Source organism: Nelusetta ayraudi, unplaced genomic scaffold (assembly GCF_046127955.1).
Source record: "Nelusetta ayraudi isolate G7.1 ecotype Tasmania unplaced genomic scaffold, CSIRO-AGI_Nayr_v1 ptg000010l, whole genome shotgun sequence".
In the NCBI taxonomy this organism is placed as follows: Eukaryota; Metazoa; Chordata; class Actinopteri; order Tetraodontiformes; family Monacanthidae; genus Nelusetta; species Nelusetta ayraudi.
In genome coordinates, this window is record NW_027466060.1 from 484,397 (window position 1) to 509,238 (window position 24,842).

The 24,842-nt window shown below is 44.7% G+C and overlaps 1 protein-coding gene across 5 annotated transcripts; it reads left to right on the forward strand.

Annotated features, from left to right (window-relative positions):
• Nucleotides 1–974: 974 nt before the first annotated feature.
• atxn2 (ataxin 2) lies at nt 975–22,181 on the forward strand. Of its 5 annotated transcripts, none has more exons than XM_076019459.1 (26): nt 975–1,493; nt 2,963–2,993; nt 3,266–3,325; nt 3,615–3,686; nt 4,675–4,825; nt 5,978–5,992; nt 8,253–8,377; nt 9,301–9,392; nt 9,480–9,668; nt 10,175–10,347; nt 10,569–10,817; nt 12,071–12,250; nt 12,528–12,707; nt 12,837–12,944; nt 13,051–13,118; nt 13,218–13,555; nt 14,328–14,391; nt 14,788–14,934; nt 16,176–16,193; nt 16,818–16,890; nt 17,036–17,229; nt 18,271–18,397; nt 18,488–18,679; nt 19,494–19,705; nt 20,364–20,541; nt 21,403–22,181. In XM_076019459.1, the coding sequence occupies exons 1-26, from the start codon at nt 1,384–1,386 to the stop codon at nt 21,429–21,431; spliced, it is 3,375 nt and encodes a 1,124-aa protein (XP_075875574.1). In that variant the 5' UTR covers nt 975–1,383; the 3' UTR covers nt 21,432–22,181. The 5 variants fall into 5 exon arrangements, with proteins under 5 accessions (XP_075875574.1, XP_075875575.1, XP_075875576.1 ...); XM_076019460.1 differs by having other exon boundaries at nt 16,818–16,884; XM_076019461.1 differs by lacking the exon at nt 16,176–16,193 and having other exon boundaries at nt 16,818–16,884.
• Nucleotides 22,182–24,842: the final 2,661 nt, after the last annotated feature.

Here is a 24,842-nt window from a genome sequence, read left to right on the forward strand (position 1 = left end):
AAGGGGCACAAAAGTTTAAGTCCCGTATGACAACAGAACTCACTGACATTTTCAGGACACATCCCATGTTTTGCATGACATGGAGGCGCTCAAAGCATTCCAGATAATAAAGAATAGTATTTTGTCTCTATAATATATCAAATTCAGTATTACTGAAATAAATAAATACATCCGGGTGCTTCAATACATATGTTTTTAATAAGCAAACTACTACTTATACTATTTTTATTATCTATATATTCCCCCCTCCCCCAATAGTTAGACTGATTTGAGCTGTTTTAGCAGCAAAGGTGGGCATAAGGCAAAGGTCAGCATAAGGATAGACTGATAACACAATTAAAAGAATGGCGTGTTTTAGATGTACGCCTTTTTTTCTCTTTTTTTTTGTTACAATGACAAAACTATAAATATATATATATATATATATATATATATATATATATATATATATATATATATATATATATATATATATATATATATATACATATGCTTACATACATAGATTAACCAATGCACGTATGCATGCAGGCTTTCTTTAGCGCATACTTATATTATTATTACTACTACCTGTTACTTGCAAAACGGAAGGCCAAAATAACTTTCCATTAACATACGGATATTGGAAGCGACAATTTTGTAGTATTTGAATAGTTGTAATTAAGATGCACACGCGGTCCATTTTCATTGTGTGTTGTTACGCATTTACGTATGTTGCATGTTAACCGGCTCACGTGGATGCCACAAAACAGCCCAGAGGACTCACTGACTTCCTGAAAATAGTGCCATGTTGTTTTTGCATATAACGTCTTAAAAACTACAGACAGTCAATGATTTTACTGCAGCAGGATTTTCTATTCATGGCTATAATTAAAGTCGATGCAAAAAAATATAAAGTGTGAATCTTTGTTTTGATATTGTGGCCATTATGAGCCGATACGCCTTTCATATATCCCTCCGCTGTTTTTGTCCCCTTTCAGACTGTTTTGGTCCTTTCGCTGTTAGCAACGGAAAGAGCCCGAGATAGCCGTAAAGCCAATTTTGAGATAATCATTATTTTTCTTTTGGATAACACCGTACTCTTACAAGAGATTCAACGTCAATTTTTATTTTTGGTGGAGTGATTGACACGTGTTGTCTTTTATAAAACATAGTTTATTTGTCTTTTACAAGAATTGTTCAGCTTGCTAACAGAGCTAGCAGCTGTCAGTGAGCTAGCTTCATTAGCCTAGCATCATCTTCCTCACAGGAGACACGCTGCTGACATTAGCCTGCACGCTAGCAGCTCGCTCTCTACTGTCACGCTGACAACCACCGCCTGGTCATCTGGGAGTTGCAGTGAGAGGCTGGTCGTCCTAACACGCTGTCTTTTATGGGATCACAATGTCAATGAAGGCCGGTGGAAATCGTAGCAAGCCCGGCGGTGGTAACACCGCTGGTGCAGCAGCCTCCGGTGCTGGAGGAAGCGGCGGGGGAAGACACAATCTCGGCAGGTCTGTGAGATATTTTTAAAACGTCAAATTAGCGCAGTAAAACAAATTTCTCTGTGTTAACGCGGGCAATTTGCCGTATTCGATGAGAGTTGTTTCCAACGTCGAGAGCTGCGGCAGATGACATTTTCGTTAAGTGGTCGAAAACTAGTAGTAATGCGTGTGTGAGCTGTTCGTGGGCCTTGCGACGTGTGTCCAGTGTATAACGTTCTGCAGTCATGCTAGCGAGGCCTCTCTCCTTGCTCCAATAATGTTGCAACTCCGACATCAGGGTATGTCCCCTGCGTTATAAATATTATACACACATATATCTCCACGAACAATGTTAATGCACAGTCGGAACACGATTGCTTTGACAGACGTTACTATCCACGTGTGTAACGGCGATGCAGCTTGTTACAGTTTCAGTTTGCCATCAGCTGGGAGTCCGTTCCAGCCCTTTGCTAATTAGCCGTTTGACAAGCCATGCTGGTTATTCAGCTCACATGCTCCATTTGACTCGATTTATCACAACCACCGGCGGCCAGCTGACTAGCCCCGGCGACGCTTCGGCAAGGAGGCAGAGAGAGAACCGGGTTACGAGGTAACTGCGTTTGTGCTTTCGCTCGACTGTGACGGAGCGCCGCAACATTGCTGCAACCAGCAGAGCAAGATATCGCTATAAAGCGTGTGGGCGCAGGATGGGAAATGGGCGGATGGATGTGCGTTTCGGACAGGAGGAGGAAAAAAGAGGGGATATGTGTTCAGTGTGACGGGCTGACAACCTTGACGCTGCCCGCGTGAAATTATGTCCTTGAAGCTTGACATTCCTCTACATGTCAGCGGGTGATAAAAGCTAACACGGAGCGCCGGAGCATGGGCTGCATGCGCATTCACAACTGGGCGAGCGATCGGGGTTTTTTTTTTTTTTTTCTTCTTCTTCTTCTTCTTCTTCGTCATTTTTTTTGGCCAGGGTTCACTTTAACTGCGCACTACGTCAGAAACCGTCATCGTCAGAGCAGAACACGAATAAATGAAAAATGATGGTGGCGGTACCGTAAGATATTACGGTAGCATCCGAAGTAACTTGGATTGTGTTTCTTGTTTTGTGGGGGATCTGCGTGTCCACCTATAATTGATTTACTACAACAGATATAATGTAGGGCATGAGGCAGTGTGCCAGCTGCCATGCAAGGTGCATTTCAGGACATGTGGCTCTCATGGTTTAGATTGTAAGGTTTCATATTATTTTTGTGCTCTTAACGTAAATGTGGTGGAATCTGCAAAAAAAAAAAAAAAAAAGAAGTTTGTGTTTCATCGCTGGAAAATCTTAGTTCTGCTTTGTACAGAAAAACTGCAGCAATGTCTCATTCTTTATTATATACAACCTCCTATTACGATTCAAAACGCAGCTTTCCCACCACTGCTTTCTTTAATCATCCTCCCAAGAATTTCAGGATTAACACCTAAAGTGGCATCTCTTCTCTTTTTAGGGGCAGACACAGTGGCAAAGGGCCTGCAGCGGTAAGTAGCTGGATAATTGTTTTATTCTTAAACTGTTTGACAAAGACAGTGAATTTTTTCTGTATGTGCGTTGTACAATAAACAGAAAACCCAGGTTGAATTCTTATTTTTTGTTTTTTAAAGTCAGACTGACAAAAAACATACTTTTATTAGTATTTGTTTTACTTGAATGACTTCTAGTAAATAAGTGAAGCGTTTAATATAGTAGGAGTTGTAGCCCAAATGTCCAATCGTTTTTGTTTTTGATTTATTTATTTTCTTTCTGTCTTTAGGTCATTTTCAATGGTGTTTATGCAAATCCGAGGATGGTCCATGTCTTGACTTCAGTGGTGGTATGTATAATAATTACTGCTTTTTTTTGGCAGTATTTCATACTGAATCTAATTCTCTTTGCAATTAAACGGTATAGAACGATCATTACTGCTTAGGAATGTAACTTCAAACAATGTGAGTCACGCTCGCTGGAAACAGATTTGTGATGGCTGGATGAGCTGTGAGAGAATGTCTGCTCTGCTATAAACAAAGCTTGTCTAATTTGTCCAGTATTTTTATTTTTTTTTAAATGTGTGTATTGATACCTACAGTATCCATGTTTAATAAAGGTGTTTTTTTAATTTACAGGGGACCAAATGTGAGCTGAAAGTGAAGAATGGTGCTGTCTATGAAGGAGTATTTAAGACGTACGGTCCAGAGGTAAACTATGAACACTCTGCAACATCAACATTTTCAGCTCTGCGATTCATCAGTAGCAGCAGCAGTGATTGAGCTTTATTGGGAAGACACTGTCCAGCCAGTGCCGAGGCAGTTTAGGTTAGGATCGCCCTCCCTGTCTTTCCTTTAAAGGCAGATGGTGCTGTTCATCGTTCCTTTTTTGGCTCAAGTATTCAACAGTCCTTTCTTTACCTGTCACAAAAATGCTTTCATCCAAAATGAAGTCTTCACCTTTTGTAAATTTGGCAAGGATTTGCCTTGTCATTTTTCTCACTACACATGTAGGAAATGGTATTTAAGTCTCTAATACGATATTTGTAGAAGTTGAATAACATTGACTTGGATGAAGATTTTTCGGAGAACCTACTGTTTATGCGTCACTGTGTACAGGAAACTTGGGCTCATTGGCGTGTCCCTTTTGCTTGATATCGTCTTTTGTGTGTGTGGCATTTGTTTGTGTGATCTTATCTTCTGAACCAGCAGCAGATAACTGGCAGGCAGAACCAAAGAGTGCCAGTTTGAGCCTTTTAGCAAAACTTGTGTCCCGACTGAGGAAGACAGGAATCAGATTGCATGTACTTGTTACTGCTAACCTTATATTCCTGAGTACCATTCTAAAGTACCTCAACATCATTGTCAGGCAAGACATTATTGTTGCTCCAATCATGGTGACGTGCCTTTGCTACTTTTCTTTAGGCTTCTTTCTGGCACAACATATCCTACACTTAGAGGGTTTGTGGCTATTTGTTGGTTTGGTGTTTGCTTGTCATTGCCAGCAAGTCTGTATTACGCAGAACCAGTTCCAAAAAACAAATGTATAGAGTAGGAATAATAAAAAAAATAAAAATGTTTTAACGTAGAATCAAATGTGTCTTCAGAAACCATTTTAATGTACCACCCATGTTTTTTTTGGATTTGAAAATGTTCCAGATTTCACTTTAACTCTGTTAAACATGACTGTCCTCCCCAGTGTGACCTGGTATTGGATGCAGCCCACAGAAAGAGCCTGGATCTGAGCATACCCCCCAGGAAGGAGGACATCGTGGACAGCATCATCTTCAAGGCCACAGATGCTGTGGCGGTGACCTTCAAAGATGTGGACCTGAATTTTGCCAAAAAAGGTAATTTAAAGGGTTTTTTTTTTTGTGTGAGAGCATTTATTTTCTAGTTGCACCAAGAGCAGTCTTGATGTTAGTGGTTCCTGGACTGTAGAGGTTTTTTTTGTCTAGTTTGGCAATGTCTGAGTGAACCCAAGGATTTTTTTTTGCAGTTGCAGTAGATTATGTTGTCAAAACTAATTTTACCAACAGAAGGCAGTTGGAATGTTGTTGCTTCACGTTTTCAAAATGCTCTTCATCGTTACATATTAACAAAGATCTTGATTCTTGTTCCGCAGAAAGTATCTGTCTTGGGGCTGTGTACTGTATCAACCCACCCTTTAATACAAACACTGTTATTGCCATGTTGTTGAAGCAGATAAAATGAGTGACAATCATGAAATAAGACCCGTCAGAACTTATTTGCAAGCATGGCCTCTGGTTTTGTTTAAACTGGCCATAAATGTGTTGACTCATTCTGTATTCATGGCACACACACCAAAATAAACATGCCCGAATGAATGCCCATCATCCGCACACAATACATATTGATCTTTTCTCAGTCTTTATCCAGGACCCTGATGTTGCAGAGTCCTTGCTGGGAGCTAAATCCCAAGTGTCAGCCATGAGCAGCTGGTCTCTAAAGACTGATTTGATCTATTGATCTGTCAGAAGGTTGGCACGGTGCATCAAGGACACGCAGTTCGAAACAAAAATCTGCTTTATCCAATTCCTCTTGACCTGCACAGTTCGCCTCTCACGTTAATCGACTGTGTAGTAGGTTGTTCTGAAAATGAACTGGTGAAAATCGAGAGGATTAGAATTCAAGAATCACACTGTTTTACTCATAAAAAAAAAAAAAAAAGTGATCTGAAATATGCTCACACAAAGCTCTAGTTTAAGCGAGTTGTTGAATTAATGAACGTTAGAGTTTTATAATCCCTTTACCAGGCCTTGTTGGTTAGAAAATTTTAAAAAACAGACTAAATCCCCATTCAGGTTGTAGCATCATCGTACTTTCCAAGCAAACAGCGACTGTGTTTAAAATTTGATCCATATGTTAGTGTGGTGTGTTTAAAGATCACTGATAGGTCTTGTCACCAGCCAGTCATTTTCTCCATCAGTCCGTCTTCTGACCTTCTGTCATCTGTCTGTTTCCCCTCTCTGACGGTCTAGTCTCCTCTGACGCAGGTAATATATGGCTGTTTTCCTCCTCTTGCACATCCCTTGTATGCACTTTCAACAAAAATGTGGATCTGTTTGGCTTGGGCCTGATTTGTCGCCACAATCGCTGCATTGTCAATGAGGAATATTAAAATCAACAAAGAATCAAAAGATTTTCATCCAACTCTGTTACCGTCTGGACCTGATGTTGCTTTCATTGAAGAAATACCGCTGTGCCTTCCTCAGCCAATTGAGTAAATGGTAACCTTCAGGGCACAGCAGTTGTTGGGTTTTTGTCTACCAAAATGTAATAGATTTTTAAAAAAATCAAAAAAAAGTTTCTGGCCTGTCTTTAGTCAGCCAGCAAATGGTAGCAAATGTGCCTGCAGTAACAACACATAATGTATTCATTTTTTTTAAAAAAAAGTATGTTTTGGTCTGTAATTTTTCCCTATTGAAACGGAATCTCTGTCGTGTTTTCTGACGATTCCACCAAGCCGTAGGACTTGCAGCCTGACTGAAGCAAAGTTCAAGTCACCCAAAGTGGAAAACCAAAAACCTGATTGTGATTCTGGTGAAAGCAACAGATAGAAATCTCATGCAGAGTCATACTTAAATTCATCTTTCCGTCTTATTAAAGGGGGTGTCGGGTAGTCATGTTTGACTAATCTTTGAAATGCTCTAATTGACTGCTATCTAAGTGCATGTTTGCTCCCCTCTCTCACTTTGCCCACACATCCGATCTCGAGATGTTCCTTTACTTTGTGCATACTGCCTTTTGACCGCCTCCACCAGTAGAATTAAGCCATTTTTCCTCAAGTGTCTCCTAGTATGACTTTCTCTATCACATCTAAACTTGCAGTCTAGAAATCTCTGAGTGCACCTTGTGTTGTGAAATTAGTTTAGATGTCTGTGTTATTTACCTTCATGTGCCTTTTATGCTCTATGCACAAAGTCCATCGGTGCCACTTCTGAGAATGTGGAAGCAGATTTGTGGAGAGATGTGGGGCTGGGGTTGAACTTCATGTAACTCTCTATTGTAGTTGAACAAAACCAGTTACTTCAAAACAGAGAGCGGTCATCAGTGCCATGTAGTCATTTTATGCATTTAAATCTCAAAATCACAAACATTGACAAGAGATGCACAATATATTTACAATTCAAGCATTACCAAAAAAAATACCAAAATGTTTTTTTCCTGTTTATATTATGCAAAACTGAATTAACCAGCGGAGTACTTTCTGTTAACTTGCTGTTATTTGCTTAGTGTCTCCAGTCTTTAGTGGAGGACAGCAGAAATGAGTCATTCCAAAGAGAGCAAAAAATGTTTATTATTTTTAGTTTGAATATCTTCCGCTTATGTTTTTCTGGTATTCTGCTGTGGCAGTGGATTTTATGGAGATAAGTCAAAGTCAGAGCTCAATGCAAAGTGGAGATAATGGGCAGCCAAAGAGTTTACTTTCACTAAAGAAGCTCAGCGGCCCGAAAAACCTTCAAGACAACAGTCACTTACGACTGGAAAGTTCAACATGTTTCAAAACGTGTCAGAATCTCCTCACTGTAAATGCCCTTTTTGCAAGATGTGCTCATGAAGATTTCTCAGAAGAAGGAAAGGGCCTTAACTTTGCCTGGTGCAATATTGCATCATCCACATTTGTTCACTACATTTGACTTTCGACAGCAGTTGGTTTGTGTGGACAGCACCTCAACAATAATGGTGCACATTCCTCCACTGCTGCACTTGCATTCGAGTGGCTGAGTCACGAGTCAAGTACTTTGTTATTTTTCCTACGATACTACCTTTCAGAGTATCAGAAATACATTGAAATATTAGTGAGTTGCTCATTGAATGTGTTGTGCATCCCTTAAAAGACTGTGAGGAATACATGAACTTGACCATTTACTCCATTATATAAATATTATTTACACAAGATAATTACTAATAATGGTGATGGCACTGATGGAGGACCAAACCTCTCACAACAAGTCTGTTTTCACATTCTGGCTCACATTGTTGCCAAAACCCTTTTATCTTTGGTGGCTTTACGGAAGCAGCTGCGGCCTGTAGTTCCCCCCCCCCCCCCCCCCCCCCCCAGTCCCGTCGGGCCTGTGTGTTGGTGTGAGTGCGTGTCCCTCATGAGCCACCCTGACCTTTTTTTTTTTTGTGCAGACTTTTTAGCTGTGAGAGCTTGTGCCTGAAGCCATGTGACCCGAACGAGCTCCTTCGTGGCAGCGAGTCCGCGGCTGGCTGCTCAACGTAAATCTCTGTTTTATGTGTACGTCACAGACAACTTCACAGATGCTGCTGTCGGCGGCAGGATCAATGGCGAGCACAAAGAGAAAGATTTAGAGCCCTGGGACGGAGGAGAGACCCACAACTCTGACAGCCTGGAGTCTCTGGACACTGACGTGGTAGGAAGACGCACAACACAAACGTAGCGCTCACAACTGCCAGTGTGTTGTTCCTTTTGAAAAAACAAGCCATAGGAGACGGTGTGCATTCTTGGTAGGTTTTTCTTTTCACGCCTCTGACAATGCCTGTTTGCTTCCAAATGCTCCTGCCTTTTTAAGAAGAGAAAGGACGCCAGCTGTGAGCCCGTTTGATTCCAACTAGCAGCTAGCAGAAGAGATTGTTTTGTTTCTGCCGTGACAGCAGAGGGCACTGCAAAACTGCGGCCAGTTTGTCGAAATGGAAAAGTATGAATGCTGCCATTTTATGCAACTGGACCACTACGGTGGGAATGTGGGAAACGTTGTTTATTTTTATTTTTATTTTTTACTTCCAATGCTGAATAGATCAAAATGACTGGCAGTTTTCAGTTCTAGTACATGGATCAGAATTGCCGTATCCCAGTTTTTGATCATATTTGGTGTTTGAATGAACATGGAAAAACCCAGATAGTCAGACCCCTGTATCTTGCTACAGAGACATAATTGTTTCCTGCAGATGGTTTCTGTATCTTCTTTGTCTCGTCTGCCACAAGGAACATGCAGCGAGCAGTGTATTTTTCACCGCACAGACCACAGCAGTTTTAAAGGCTGAAAGAAATTGGATCACTTGAGGCTTATTGCGGCCTTGACTCGAGCAAATGTCAACATACATGCTTGGGAAACCAGCGTTGTGTAACAGATCCACCTTATACTTAATTAAGTCAGCATTTCATTGCTTCCTCCTTTTTAAACTTCTGGAGTTTAATTTTAGCACCGAAAGTTCAAATCCAGCTTCTGCACTGCTCTCGGAAGAAGGGAGGTGCTCTTGCTGCACACTGAGCAAAAATCGTAACCATTGACGTCCTGAACGTTGCGTCTCTGCCTCTTTTTTCTATTCGCTCCAGTCAAATGGTTGGGACCCCAACGACATGTTCAAGTTCAACGAGGAGAAGTACGGAGTCTTGTCCACGTACGACAGCAGCTTGTCCACGTACACGTACGTTGAGTCGCCGCTTGCAAATCTCGCAGACGCTCCCCTCCCAATTGAAACAGCAGTTGACCCGAGGCGACCCTCCATTCCCAGGGTCCCGCTGGAGAGGGACAACTCGGAGGAGTTCCTCAAGAGGGAGGCGCGCGCCGCCCAGCTGGCGGATGAGATCGAGGCCAGCGCCACCTACAAGGCCCGCGTGGCCCTGGAGAACGACGAACGTTCCGAGGAGGAGAAATTCACAGCTGTGGTGCGGGGGGAGAGGGAGACTCACACACTCAGCAGGTGAGGGCGGCACGGTGAACTCACTTCACATTCAGCTCGACACTGTGGTTCTCAACTGGTGGAGTCTCAGCACCCACATCTTTTCCTCCAGCATGAAGTCAAGACTCAAATTCATGCCACAAAAATAAAAATGCTAACCCTCTTTCCATCGTGTCTAGTAAATAAGTTGTTGAAATTATTGAATTGAATTGTGTCCTGCAAAATAAATGCCCAACATTTTCTTTATAAATACATGTATTTTAAAAATCCCCTTTTAAAAAAAACGAATCTGCCCACAAAGCCATGACCAAATCAAAACAGCTCTATTGGGTTGCAACCCCCCAGTTGAGAAACGCTGGCTCAGCACACAGAGCAGCTCCGTACCACCTCTGGTAGAACAAAACAGAAACAATGCTGCTGCTGCTGCTGCTGCACTCACAAACACATGTTCAGTTTAAGAAAAAGTCTGATTCCTTCTACTCAAGTGTCGACCGTGTGCCTGTGCTGTTGCGTCTGATGTGTTGCAGAGAGAACAAATACATTCCTCCCAGCCAGCGGAACAGGGAGCCCATGTCCTGGGGACCGGGTCGTCAGAACTCCCCCCGGCTGGCTCAGGGCCCGGGCGGTCCCTCGGCTCCTCGGCCCGGCCCTCACGACTACAGCCCCAGCTCCGGAGCCGACCAGAAGGTCGTGAACGGAGGTGTGTTCAGCGAAGCCGGTGGTGACTTTCACATCCTGGGGAAACGCTGATATTTGTCATGTATTTAAAATGTGTGCGTCTTGAGTTCTTCCCATTCTTTCACCAGTTAATTCATCCTTTGGTTCCTTGTGATACTGCTTCACTTTTTGTTTTTTTTGTTTTCTCCATTTTGAATGTCCTCCGGGGACGACATCCTTGACTGTTGTCCTTCCCTCTTTTAGGTTCATCCCATTGGCCCTCACCCTGTCCGTCTCCCTCCTCCCGCCCCTCCTCTCGTTACCAGCCCGGCCCCTCCTCCCTGCCTCCCCGGGCCACCACGCCCACCAGGCCTCCCTCCAGACCCCCCTCCCGACCCTCCAGGCCTCCCTCTCATTCGTCCCACCCCTCCTTTCCCTCTTCCCCATCCTCCTTTCCCCACCACGGGCCCATGTCTCCAGCTCCCACTCTGCCCAAACGCATGTCTGCAGAAGGTAGCCACCTCAGCGTGGAGTAGACCTGGGCAAAAACAAACTAACTAAAGAACGTGACGCGAGGCTTCTTTGAACTCACTATGGCCACGAAAGACAATCCGGCCATTTTGAACAACGTCACGACTACCTAGAGAGTGAAAATGAGATTTGCCCAGGTCTAGTGTGCAACAATACAAACAGATGAAACCACTTTTTCTTTTTTCTTTTTACTGCTGCTTTCTACACAATTGGATATTGTAATAATTTGTTAAGCTACAAATCTGATTTTTTGGTTCAACGTGAAGGTGGTTTCATCTCGGCATGTGGGTGCACCTTGGTGTTTGCTGTGCTTCTGTTTGCTGTGTCACTTTAAAAAGAATTATAAAAAAGGCAGATGTCAGTTTCACTGTGACGTCACAATAAGCGAATAGCACTTAAATATCCGTCACTGTTGCAGCAGGACACAGGGTTTAGATTAATGCACGTTGGTGGTTGCTAGTCAGATGATGTGTGCAAGACATCTCTATTGTTGAGTGGAGAACCTCTTGGAAGGGACGTCCTTTACTGAATGATGATTTATGTTGAGCTCCAGGTCACTGTTGACTCGCCACATGACCCCACTCTTTGTAAAAAAAAAAAAAAAAAAAAAAAAAAAGAAAGAAAAGAAGAAAAAAAAGCCTTCTAAATAAAAGTTCAAGCCTTTGACGAAATGAGATGCAACACTGAGCTGAATTCCAATGCTACTTTGAATTGCCTTCCCACCTTCCAGATCCGTAAGTGTAACGGTGAAACGTGTCCCTAGTGCTGGCTGTGTGGAGGAACTTCAACATCAGTATCTTCCTGTTTGTCGCCTCACGCTAAACTGTCGCAGATTGAACGGCGCGGTGATTTTGATCCTACAAGATCTTTTCCTTTTCCTTTTCCTTTTCTTTATTTTTTATCTTTTTGGTTTTTCACTAACCAGCATGTTGCGAAATACCACTGCTTCCTGATGAACTTTAAAATATGATCATTGCATAAACTTTGGATCACTTTCATCCTTGTTTTCACTAACACGCACGTGGCAGAATAACTTCACTCGACGACGGACGTTTAAAATCTAGTCAACGCGGAAACTTTACAGTGTTCTAGAGAGAGAGGGGGAAAATAAATTGAGACACGGTTTCCTCACAGCGAAATGGCAGGATTCACAGGCTGCTAAGTGTGTTTGCATCGCCGGCACTGTCACGCGGTGGACTTCTGCCTTGTCTTCATCCTTGCATGTTGATCCGCAGGTCCACCCAGGATGTCTCCAAAGTCCCAGCGGACCCCTCGTGCCCACAGAGTGCAGCCGTGCCGGACTGCCGGTGTCCCTCCCGGTGCGGAGTTGATTTCTCACGGTGGCGACGGCCCCATGGCTCCCCCCAGCAAGAGCAACTCCTCCGGAGGGACTTGGTCCTCGGTAGTGAGCGGAGGTAGGACGTCCCTGCGCTGCTCCGCTTCGGAAATAGCTGTTGTTTGTGGGCTTGAAAATGCTGTTAAAGGTCCAGTGTGTAAGGTTTTTTTTTATTTTTTTTTTTTAGGATGACTGCCTGACAACGCGTTTCATATACAGTTTTACAAAGTTATCAATGGGCTGTATGTTCAGCTTTCGCCAACATAAAAATCATAAATCAAGCCAAATTTTACACACTGGACCTTTAAGATTGTATTTTATTCCTTTATTGATTCATTTATTTTTCCACTCGCCAGCTCACAGGCCTCGCTCCCCGCGCCAGAACAGCCTGGGTGGAGCCTCCCCCGGTGGCTCCTCCCTCCCGTCGCCGCAGACGGCAACAGCTCCTGTGGAAAACGCCACTACACCGGCATCGGCTCCTTCTCCCACTGCTGCTAGTCCCGCCCCCAACATGGTCACCTCTCCGTCAGGAGACGGTAGGCTTTTAAGTCCCTGCGCACTCAGTAATCAGTAATTAGAGAAAAAGGTGGAAAATATTGCGTGTTTGATATTCTGGGAATCAGCCAACAGGTTGTTTTTTTTTTCTTCTTTTGTTTTGTGTGCAGCTAAAGAGTGTCATGTCCAGGAGGCCAGACAAACATCTCCCACAGCAAACAAGGAGAACATCAAGCCGTTAGACAGCTCAGCTAGTATAAACAGACCAGTCTGTAAAGGTAAAGTACACCTTCAAATTTGTGATGCATTTTTTGTTTTCTTTTTTTTCTTTTTTTAAATGTTTGACACATGACTGTCATCAACATTGTTTCTCTCCACTCGCAGGTCCCTCCATGGCACCAGACCACAGAAAACAAATAGATAATTTAAAGAAATTTAGCGTAGACTTTAGGGTGAGTGCGTCTCTCTGTCTCAGAAATATCAGGTCGTGGTGTTTGCTTCAAGACTCGCTCTCACTGTTGACTTTCCTGCCCAACATCCTCCCCCTCCAGTTGCAGCCCAGTTCAGGCTCAGACCCGCCCTTCGACCAGATGATGACCAAGCCTCCCAGAGATCAGGCCGACAAGTCCAAAGACCTCCCCCTGGACAAATCCTCCGCAGAAGACGGCGTGGTAGTGATCGGCGGCGGCCCCGGCATCGGCGCCACGTTGCCCTCGGCCGGCGCCGCCGGCGCCAGTAAACCCGGCAGCCCCGCCGCCCTCTCCCCGTCACCAGCTGCCGAGCAGAAGAGGGCGGCGCTGGACGTGACGTCGCAGGGAGTCCAGACGACGGCCACGTTCAGCGGCGCCAAGCACGAGGAGAAGGAGGAAAAGAAGGAGGCGGTGCAAGAGTGAGTTGGAGCTGGAGACGGAACTTTACTTCAATTCTGTGCACGTGTCAGGATTGTGAAGGATCCATAGAGAGCGCATGCCAAGTTGAAAGTTTAGCGAAGCAGCTGGTGTTGGGACCTAGATGTTAGCCAGGAGTGGGCAAACCTTTTGACTGGTGGGCCACAGTGGTGCTAAAATGTGACGGAGGGGCCGGAGCAGCAGATGGATGGAGTGTTTTGGTGACCCACCTCGTAGGAGAAATACATACATCATGGGATATGTAGAAAACGTGCTTTAATGTCAATTGAAAATGAACAAAAGCGGTATATTTAGCTCTTTGTTGAAATCACTCTGAAAACACTGAAAAATTGGGTGAAACTTGGCTATTTTATGACTTACTGACTTTTATTATAATTTCTTGGAAGTTCAACAGGACAGATTAAAAATCTTAATGAGCCACATATGGCCCCCGGACCAAAATTTGCCCATGCCTGTGTTAGCCAATACACTTTCTCAGTCATAGTCATCATTGCCCAGGTCCTGCGCAAGCAGGCATGCAGATTTGATCGTTGCCCTGGAATTTTTTCTTTCTCATTTTCAAAAATATTCTGTGTCGTAGATTTGTGTCGTCTGCCAATGCACCGTGGCAGCTCGGCAGATTCATAGGTTTTATTGCATTAAACTGCAGCTGCAGTTCTTCACCAGCTGCAGTTCTTCCCCAGCAAGATAAAAGTTGAAGAGCACTTCCTCCAAATATAATAAAAGTATTTTCTCTCTGCTCTCCTCCTACAGTCAAGTAAGAAAATCAACTCTAAACCCAAATGCCAACGAGTTCAAGCCCAGGTTCAACACACAGGTCAGTGTTCCCTGCCGTGCCACACAAAAACCCAAATCATTGAATAGAATGGAGTGCCTTTATTTATCCCACATTGGGAAAGTTTGCATAATTACATCAACATTTACCGCGCTAGAGAAGAAAACAAATGACATGAACTATAAAGAAGTAGAAGAAGAAGTGTAGCACTATGCTCCGTCTGCACCTTTGCGGTACAGGCACTTATATTATGTTTTTTTTTTTTATTAGACTAACGGTATTCTTACACTGACTCAGGGAAACGCACAAGAATTCTAATGTACATGTTTTAACCCGTTTTTTAACTCGTACACATGGCAATAAATCTCTAATCTAAGCTAAAGCTGTAGCACTCACGCTTTGTGTTGCGCTCTGTCTCTGACCGGCCTCTCGCTGCAGCCCAAGCCAGCCAACACGCCAACCCCTCCCCGGCCCCAGGGCCAGCCCAGCCCCTCCATCGTGGTCCAGCAACCCCAGGCTGTGTACGGCCAGACCGTGTGCTTCCCTCAGATGTATCCTCTGACACCTGTGAGTCCCGGAGTGCAGGTGAGACTCGCACCCTAGCCATGGATCTGCTGATCCTCTCCTCACCTCACCTCACCTCTCATCTCACCTCACCTCCTCTCCGCCTCTCACACTGACCGTGCACAAACTCATCTAAGCCCATCTTTTCAACGACCGTCGCTGCTAACTCTTCAGATAACCCTCCACGTGTGTGTCTGTCTGTATTTTCCTCGACTCCTGCACTGGGCACGATCATCAGATTTTGGTGTCGGCTACAATTTTCGATTTTTAATTTTTAATTTATTTTTAATTTAATTTAATTTTTTGGCTTCTCACGATTCTAAAAAAGAAGATAAAGTGAGACGCATATTATTCTGCGGCATGCGCGACTACTGGAGCCCAACGTTTTGGGTTTTAGTCTGAGTTTTTGATGCCCAGCAGCTGCGGCTGTTTTGTGTTACTACTCTGTCTCAGCTCAGGCAATCCAGAGGCCTTTGTAACAGATGTGCACGACTTCTGTTTTTGCCGGAGGCTCGAGAACAAGGCAGCAATTCACTGCACAGGAGATCGAGCCGGACAGGAAGTCTGGTTTAGAAACTAAAGAAAGTACCCGACATTCTTCGAAATACTTAAAAAAAAAATAATAATTTTACTCCACCAACAAAATTTCATTTCAAGATTTTCAACATTTATAAATAACTCTCAAAAGATTTAAACATTTAATAAGAAATTTGTTTATATTCTAAGTTGAATTGAAACGTTTTCAATAACATTTTTTTTTTAAATAGAAAAAAGGTGCTATTTAATATTTAGGTTTTCAAATGTAATTTAAAATCAAGGTTATTTTTGCCCATTCCTACTTTACTCTGCTTGTTTAATATTTTTAAAGCACACCTCAACATTTCTTTCTCTCTGCATTCCTAGATATCTTTGAATAGAATATGTTCCTCAGTTTTTTTTACTTATTATGTGCTTCCTTCTCATTCTCTTGTCCGCGCCATCTGCACAGACTCGCCGCTGTTGATCGGAATATTTTGTGAAATTGTTCCTATAAATGCCTGCATTTTCATGTATGTTAACCTGTGTGAACAAAGTAATACCTTAAAGCTCATCTGTAAGATGAAAGTAAAAGGTCGGTGGGTAAGCTCATGCAGCGTTGCTTTAAGAAAAACTTGGTGATCCAACATCATGCACATGTAACTTCTAAGGTCCGTTGGTGAACAACTAAAGAGTGGTTCTCTTCCCCTTCTCTCCCTCTCCTCCTCTCTCCCTCGCTTCATTAGAAAAGCATAATATGGAAGGTTTGTGATTTATTTTTTTTTAAATCCTCTTTTTTTTGAAGCCCAATTAGTACTGAGATGTTTTTGCTTGCTTGTTGAATTAATGCCGTTAGATGTTGGTTTGCCAATTTCTTATTGCAATTCATTTCGAACTGTCACCATGGATGAGTATTTTAACGTCATCTTATTTCTGTCTTATCGGCTTCCTCTGTTTACTCAGCAAACTGCTGTAATCTAATACGTGTTTAGCCTCTTTTCCTTTTTCCCGCTGCTTCACTGTGGTAGACCTGCATGGTTTAATAATGTTAAAACGGTCAAGGAATGGAGGATGACAAACAGTGTTTGGCTCATAGATAGCAGATGTAGAAAATGCATGTGGTCCCAGGTAAGAGATACCTTCTCATGATGTCTCTAGGTGGACTGTATCACCGCAGGGGCTTTGATTAAAAAAAAAAAGAAGAAGAAGAAGAAAATAGCATTTAGTGGGTCTAAAAGTCCCACAGATGACAGTGATAACATTAATGCCACACAAAAAAGTAAGAGTAATGTAAAGGGATTTTTGAGGAGGTCTGGCTTATTCACTTGTGTGTCCTTCACCAAAGATTCCTAATCTGCTCTGCCTTGTGGTCCTTTTCCTCCCTCCAGTCTCCTGCTATGTACCAGGTTCAGATGCCTCACATGACGGTCAGCCAGTCGAAGCCCTACAGACCAGGTAAAGGTGAGAAGAACAATCACTTTGATTCCTTCTCTTTTAGCCAGTTAAGTTCAGGGACTTGAGCTACATTTACCCAAAAAGTCATTAAAAAAAAATAAATCAATTCAAATATCTGCTTCCCCATGCTACCCTCCCCCTCCCCCTGCAGTTCCCAACATGCCCCAGCAGAGGTCAGACCAGCACCACCCTCAGGGCACGCCCACCATGATGCACCCTGCCACTGTGGCTGGGCCCCCCATTGTAGCGCAGAGCCCTGCCTACTCTGCCCAGTACTTCACCTGCAGCCCGCAGCAGTTCACCAACCAGCCGCTGGTCCAGCAGATGACACACTACCAGTCGCAGGTGAGCTCCACCGCCTGGACGGCTGCTCGCTTTCCTTCGCTCCTGACTTGCACGGTTAGAGTGAAGGTGTTGAGATTTTTTTTTTATGTATACACAGCTGTAGTTGGATATTCACACTCCTGACACCTCCATCAGCCCGGTCCTGGAACCATCTCGACTTGGGTTCGCTTCCAACACCTAATAATACCACAAAGCGTCACTTACTGTCAGGCCTTTTGATAGGACGACCGATAGTTCCCCGAGTGCTGGAAACACACGCAATTCCCACGGTCGCAGTGTCCAAACCTGACTGGGCTTGTGTGGTCGGGCTTGTCTGTCGCAGTTAACGTGACAGGACCCGGTGGTGTGATGTTGACTCACGCAGCTCGCTTGTGTTTGTGTTGGTCTGGAGCGACGGGGAGAGTTGCGATGTGGAATCGCTTCTCAACGATGGAGAGTCGCAGTAGACTGCGGCGTCAGCCATGGCGGCCGTACCGCAGCGGTGGGGGGGTGTGTGGATGGGTTCGTTAGGGAGGAACTGGGTTTGTCCTGCTGTGCCAGACTTAATGCTTGGTTTCCATTACGCTGTGGGAGTTGGATTTTATGGCGGCCTGTGAAGGCAGAGGAGCCAGAATAATGATGATAATGATACTAATTATAATAATAACAATAATAATAATAATAATAATCCCCCATTGATAATCCAACAGTATTGTTTGCTAGCTGCTCTCTCATAACAATATTGGGCAGCTCACACCTGGACATGTGGTATTTTTGTGGTTTCACAAAGCTTTAGCTTGCATTTAGTGTGCTGTTCCTATTTATTTTCTTTAAAAAAAAAAAAAAAAAGAAGAAGCAGCAATCATCATCATCATCATCTTGTCTTTATTACTGTCCTATTGAAGTGAAACTGCTGTTAGCTCTGATGTGACGCCCCGATTGCACGAGCCACGAGGAAGCTCTCATGTTGTCCGTGTGTGTGTGTGTGTGTGTGTGTGTGTGTGTGTGTGTGTGTGTGTGTGTGTGTGTGTGTGTGTGTGTGTGTGTGTGTGTGTACTGCAGGCGCAGCATGTGTTCAGTCCTGTGATGCAGAGCAGCACCAGGATGATGGCGCCCCCTGCCCACGGCCAGCCCGGCCTCGTCTCCTCTTCCACCACCCAGTACCCGGAGCAGACGCACACCATGTATGGTAGGTAGACCTGCGGGAACCCTCCACCACCCGCCCACACACAGGTTTCCCAGTGTTCCAACCCTCTCCGACTCCTCTCCACCCTGCCAGTGCCTCCAGGGCCGATGCCTCAGCAGTACCCCCACCCCAGCGCCACCTTGCACCCTCACCCGCAGCACCCCCAGCCGTCTGCCACGCCCACCGGCCAAGCCCAGCAGGGCGGCCCCCCGCAGCACGGGGGTCCGCCGAGCCACCCGGCCGCCAGCCCGGTCCAGCACCAGCAGCACCAGCAGGCGGCAGCAGGTGAGCCGACATCCCGACAGCTGGAGGCTGCGGACTCGCAGCCGCTGTGCTCCAGCTGAGCTGCTGCTGCATGTTTGCCACACAATTCCTAACCACGTTTAGATTTTTATCAAGCTTTGTTTGACAAAAAGCGATATTTGAGTAGGATGCTGATGTAGCTGCAGTTTTACAGGTGTCCAGCAGGTGGCACTATAGCAAAAATCAAAAACAGAAGAGGTGTAGAAATGCAGGACCAAAACAGAAGGTCTGGATGTTCGTCCTGTGGGTCTGCAGAGGCGCATCGTTAGCTGTGTTTCCATGACTAAATATCACAATAAAAAACTGGTGATGGAAACACCTAAACTTTGAAAAGCTGCTCAAACATCACCAAAAGCTTTTTACGCTCTGATGAGGTGGTTTTTCAGATGTGTTGATATTGAGGTATATCGCAAAAGTGTCATGAAACACTTTTTTTGATTTTACACATCACTGGGCCTGATGTACGGGGTCACATGACCAGTTCACTACAAGAGAAAATGACGCATTATGTTTGGACGGAGGAGGATTAGAAGTTATCAACGAGAAAAGTATAACAACCATTTGTTCAGGAAACAAACGTAAACCAATTACTGCTCATGCACTTCACTCCATTCAATGGAAACACATGCAAATTGCAGTTGTACTTTGTCGAAATTTTAAAAATGTTGTTTTTATTTTGCAAAAAATGCAACTCCTAACCAGGCCTGTAATAATTTCGAGCCGTATGTTTCCAAAGGGGGGCGCCATGGTGCGAGGTCGTCAACTCACCCGCGTCTTGTTGTCGTTGTTGTTGCAGCGGCGGCCGCGGCCCAGGCCCTCCACCTGGCCAACCAGCCCCCGCAGCAGCAGATGTACTCGGCCCTGGCGCCCACGCCCCCCTCCATGACCCCGGGCCCCAACCCTCAGTCCCCCCAGGCCTCCTTCCCCTCCGCCCAGCAGACCGTCTACATCCACCCGCAGCAGGTGCAGCACGGCTACAACCACAACCACATGGCGCACGTGCAGCAGGTACGTCCCCCCACCCCCGACTCAACCAGACACTGAGTTTTAGTGTTGATAAACAAATCTGTATCTTTACGTGGTAGTCGTAGTGTCGCTGTGTACTTTCCATGTAGGGACGTTAACAATCGATCATCCATTGTCAGTGGTCAATCAACTAACAATGAATGAATTTATCCTTAAATTTCATCCCTAAGCTGAACAAAGAGCTTTGGCTGACTGGGAGATAACACTGCACAGCACAGCACCACCCAGTGGTCAGTGGGGGGCGCTCTCAGTTTTTCCACAAATTTCCCAGGAAGTGGTTTCAATGCCGACTCTTGTCAGAGCTTCAGAGCAGCACTCACTTGAATGCAGCATCTGTCCTCATGCTCCTGCTGCAGCTCACATCTTCCTCAGCAGCAGCAGCAGCAGAAGTCAGGGCAACATTTCTGCTCAGTTTTTGTTTTGTTTTCAAATCTGTTTTTCCTGCAGCCAACATCTTCATTTCATTGCCTCGGGGAGAACCAGCCGCAAACTTCTTCCAATACGAGGTTTTGGCTTTTAATGGGGGAAAAATCAGACAGGGAGGGTTTGAAAGTTGGCACTTGTTGACTCACTCACACACACACACTCACACACTCACTCACTCACTCACTCACTCACTCACACTGTGTCTTCCCCTCAGGCCCACATGCAGTCCGGCATGGTGCCGTCCCACCACCCGGCGCAGACCCACCCCACCATGATGCTGATGGCCACTCAGGGGCCTCCGGGGGGGCCGCAGCCACCCATGCCCCAGACGGCCCTCAACCACATCCCCGTCTCCTCCACCGCACACTTCTCCTACCTGGCGCACCCATCAGGTACTCCAGCAGAGCACTTTTGATCTGCATGATTGCAGCCTGGCTGCGCTGGGCAAACTGGACGTGCAGGTGCTGATTGGAAAAAGGATTTCAGCCGCTCGCAAACTGCAGGGCTGCATTTCTAATTTATAGCGTCGCAGTGAGAACTGCTTACCTCGGCTTTGGTGAAGAGCGAAATGATGCCAGTTTTCACCGTGAGACGATAAATCTTCTCCCAACAGCCGCAGCAGAATTCGAATCCGTAGCGAGCTTTGCAAAGTTTCAAAAGTTTGCAAAGTTTCCTCTTCCTGATTCACAGCAATGGCTCTGATTTTATCAGGAGTCGCAGACTACAGAAGAAGAAGAAGAAGAAAAAAAAAAAACAGAATCGCAAACATTCTCTGCCATTCTCAACATTTGCCGACGACAACAGCAGCCAGATACGTTTTCATCCGTTAGGAGACCAGAATATTCTTTGCTCTCTCGTCTCCGACCCCTCGCTCCGACCACAGCGTCGTTACTCTGCCAGGTTGTGCGTTGCCGCGACGACGATGACATAGTTTGTGCCCTGTTTGTAACCTCTGCTTCTCGTGTGAACTCCATTCCAGTCCGGTCCCGTCGTCTTTCATTGCAGCGGCAACCCGCTTCATCCAACTTCATTTTGTCTCTCCGTCAAAACCCAGTTGTTTTTGCACGGCGACGGAAACTCCCAATTGTGGCGGACGGTGGAACGCAATCGACGTCTCAATGCTTTGTCTGGCACCGAGACACACACACACACACACACACACACACACACACACACAGAAATCGACGGTGCCTAATATCTCCTGCTTTTCTCTCCTCCTCCTCCTTTTTCTCCTCCTCCTCCCCCCACTGCAGTGCAACCTCATCATCAGCCGCAGCTGTAAGATAGGGGGCGCCAGCGAGCCGAGGGACCCGTTCTGCCACGCGCTTCTCGACCCCCCCCCCACCCCCCGGAGCCGTCATGACCAGGCCATGAAGAGAATGAGAGCCTCCTCCTTCTACTACTCCTCCTCCTTTTTCTCCTATTCCTCCTCTCCTCCCTCCCTACCTCCCTCACCCGTCACGCTTCACATCACCTCCCCCCCCCGCCCCCCGCCCCTCTTTCCTTTCTCCTCGCCCCATAGGCAATAAGAGAATGATAACAGGTTGATGCAGTGACGTTTTAACAAGCTAGAGTTTTACCTGACAAGGCTGCTCCTATTTGCCACCCGTAAACGCACACACACGCACACACACACACATAGACGCAGACAAACAAAACACACACCCAGAGCAACACACACACACACACACACACACACACACACACACACACACACACACACACACACTTCCAGGGGCCCCGATTTGCAATTTGAGTCAGCTTGCCAAGTAAGATGTGAAAGAGGAGAGGTAACGAGAACAAACTAATCAGTTGGAGTGACGAAGATAATTTCAACTGGAACTTTTATTTTGTATGCACCTCGTTATGAACCAGACGAGAAATCTTCCGACCTTTAGACAGTATTAATCTTACTGTTTACTGCTGCTGCTATGTGCTGCAAACTACACGACAGTTTCTAACCAAACTAAAAGAAAAAAAAAAAAACAACCTGCGAGCGAGCGAGGGAGAGAGAGAGAGAGAGAGAGAGAGAGTGAAAGAGAGAGAGAAAAAAAAAATGAAACACGTCAAGGAGCTTCCTGTGAAATGAGCTTGTCTAGGCAGCCAGGGAGACAGGACAAAATGTTATTTATGAGAATCTAATGGCTGAGGTGATAAGATCCCACTTCGCGCCCTACCCTAATGTAACTTTTAAGTTAAAAAACTTTTACTTTGTAGATAATATAAATAATTTAAAAAATGAGCAAAAAAAATTAAAAACAATAAAAAAGTTTTAAAAACTGAATTTTGTTGCCTGCTGTGTTGCATTTCTCTCGGAGCCGAGTCACCAGTTCCAACTTTTATTTGTCTCTGTAAATGCAGTCAATTTATCATTGTGCCAGAGGAGCCTCTCATATCGTAGAACTGCTAAAATTCTCAACGGGTCTTGCCTCCCCTACCGGCAGATGAAAGCAGAACTTTACATACACTGTGCAAAAAGACACATATTACTTTTTCTCACTGAAGTTGGACATTGAGGGAATAAAAAAGGCACAGCGTATGTAAACTTCTGGTTTATTCTGACACCTTGAGCTACCTGTTGACCCTTGGGTTATGTCCACTGGCAAATGTGTCTTTCTTTTTGTGGCATTGGACTTCAAAATAGACTTCTGCCTGTCGTACACTTGATCCTGCAACCTTGACATTTAAACGCAGTTCTTTTATGACCTGAGCTGTCTGCTGTCTGTGGGGGGAGGTCTACGAGATAAGTTATGTTTCTTTTTTTGGACCAATTTGGACTTTAAAATGGAGCTCCACCTATTGTGGGACTTGAACCTCCAACCTCAGGAATTACAAGTGAGTAATTTTGCACCCTGAGCTATCTGCTGATGATGCTGGTGATAGAATGCAAAATGTCAACCTGTCTGAAAATGTAAACAGTCAAAGTATAGATCATACTTTTCATTGGATGTCGTACATTACTTTAAGATGTGATAGTGGGACTTTTACTTTGATGGGACTCATGAGTATATTTTAAATCTTTTTTATATAGACATTGTAGTGTCAACACAGAATTATTACACATCTGGTGGTTATGTTGGGCACATGCAGGCTGTTTAATTGTATGTTACTTTTTGCCTCATTTTAAAAGAGCCAATAAGAAGTCTTGATTTACACGAATGAACGGGAAGCCTTGGTTTGTCATGAGCCAATAGGAAGTCTCGTTTCGAAAGAGCCGTCGTGAAGCCTCGTTTTACACAAGGCAATAGGAAGTCTCGATTTTACAGTAGCCATTAGGAAGCTTCGTTTTTGTAAGAGCCAATAGGAAGCTTCGTTTTTGTAAGAGCCAATAGGAAGCTTCGGTTTTGTAAGAGCCAATAGGAAGCTTCGTTTTTGTAAGAGCCAATAGGAAGCTTCGTTTTTGTAAGAGCCAATAGGAAGCTTCGTTTTTGTAAGAGCCTATAGGAAGCTTCGTTTTTGTAAGAGCCAATAGGAAGCTTCGTTTTTGTAAGAGCCAATAGGAAGCTTGGTTTCACACGAGCCATTACGAAGTCCTGATTTACATGTGGTGTTGCCAACCGTCCCCTAAAATACGGGAATGTCCCGTATTTGTCAACTAAACAATCTGTCCCGAAATGAATGATACGGGACGCACTTTCTTCGGTATTTCGGGAACTTCGACCCCGACCTAGATTTACACGAGCCAATAGAATGCCTCGTTTTAAAAGAGCCAATAGGATTTCTGCTTTTCCACAAACCCATAAGAAACCTTGTTTTACACGAGTCATTATGAAACCTCGTTTTACACAAGTCAATAGGAAGTCTAGGTAAAGACGAGCCAATAGGAAGCCTTGTTTTATACACGCCAATGACACAAATGAACACACTTGTTTGTTTTTGGATACGTTTATTTTACAAAACGTCAAATATACAGTTATCATATATCTATTAGGATTCAGATGCTTCTGACTGCGAAAGGATGCAAAGCAGAGCTGAAAAGCAGTTGTGGCTTTTATCTGAAGAGAGGAGGGAGAGTCGATTTGGAAACTGAAAGGATTACAGTGTGAAGTTTAACAGACACAATGAACAGTATCAAGAACACGCTACATTCATGGACGAGACATTTCCAACCAACGCAGGGGCGGGAGCTGAAGGACGTTTGAGGACAACTGAGGTAAACGGGTTTCTTTGAGCTGAAGCGATGTTCTCGGTGACAAAGTGGAGTGAAGCTATGCAATGCATATATTTAAAAAATAATAATAATAATAAAAACAGCATTTAATTTGGTGTTGATCCCATATTTTGTTTTCAGTCTTGAGGCAGGTGCAAATCTTCAACCCCCACCCAACTGGATGCAGCCGCCTCAAAGCCTCTGCTGGCTCCCGACCAGCCGGGTGTGAAGCGCTGTGCATCTCTCTCATATTGCACTGACAAGTTCTGCACCACATCACACCCTAGGCAGTCCCACGGAGAGAGAAAAACAAAGGACGAGAACGGGCAGCTCCTGATACCGTTGCTTTCTGTCAGCAGAAGTAAAACAAAAAAAAAAAAAAAAAAAAAAAAAGGGGGCGGGGGGAATAGAGGTAAGAAGGCTTCTGTTTGGATTCAGGCACATAGAGGCAGGAAGACCAACCGTACTTTTGCCAAAAAAAAAAATACCCACATTTTGTTCCGTTTTTGTTTCTCGCTCCCCCTTTTTCACACCACCTCAAGA

What these genes read in the sequence shown, in the direction of transcription:
- atxn2 (XM_076019459.1), top strand. Translation starts at nt 1,384, where the DNA reads ATGTCAATGAAGGCCGGTGGAAATCGTAGCAAGCCCGGCGGTGGTAAC. An exon ending in GAGACTCACACACTCAGCAG is followed by an intron (nt 9,669 to 10,174) that starts GTGAGGGCGGCA and finishes GATGTGTTGCAG; the next exon opens with AGAGAACAAATACATTCCTC. An exon ending in TGACACACTACCAGTCGCAG is followed by an intron (nt 17,230 to 18,270) that starts GTGAGCTCCACC and finishes TGTGTACTGCAG; the next exon opens with GCGCAGCATGTGTTCAGTCC.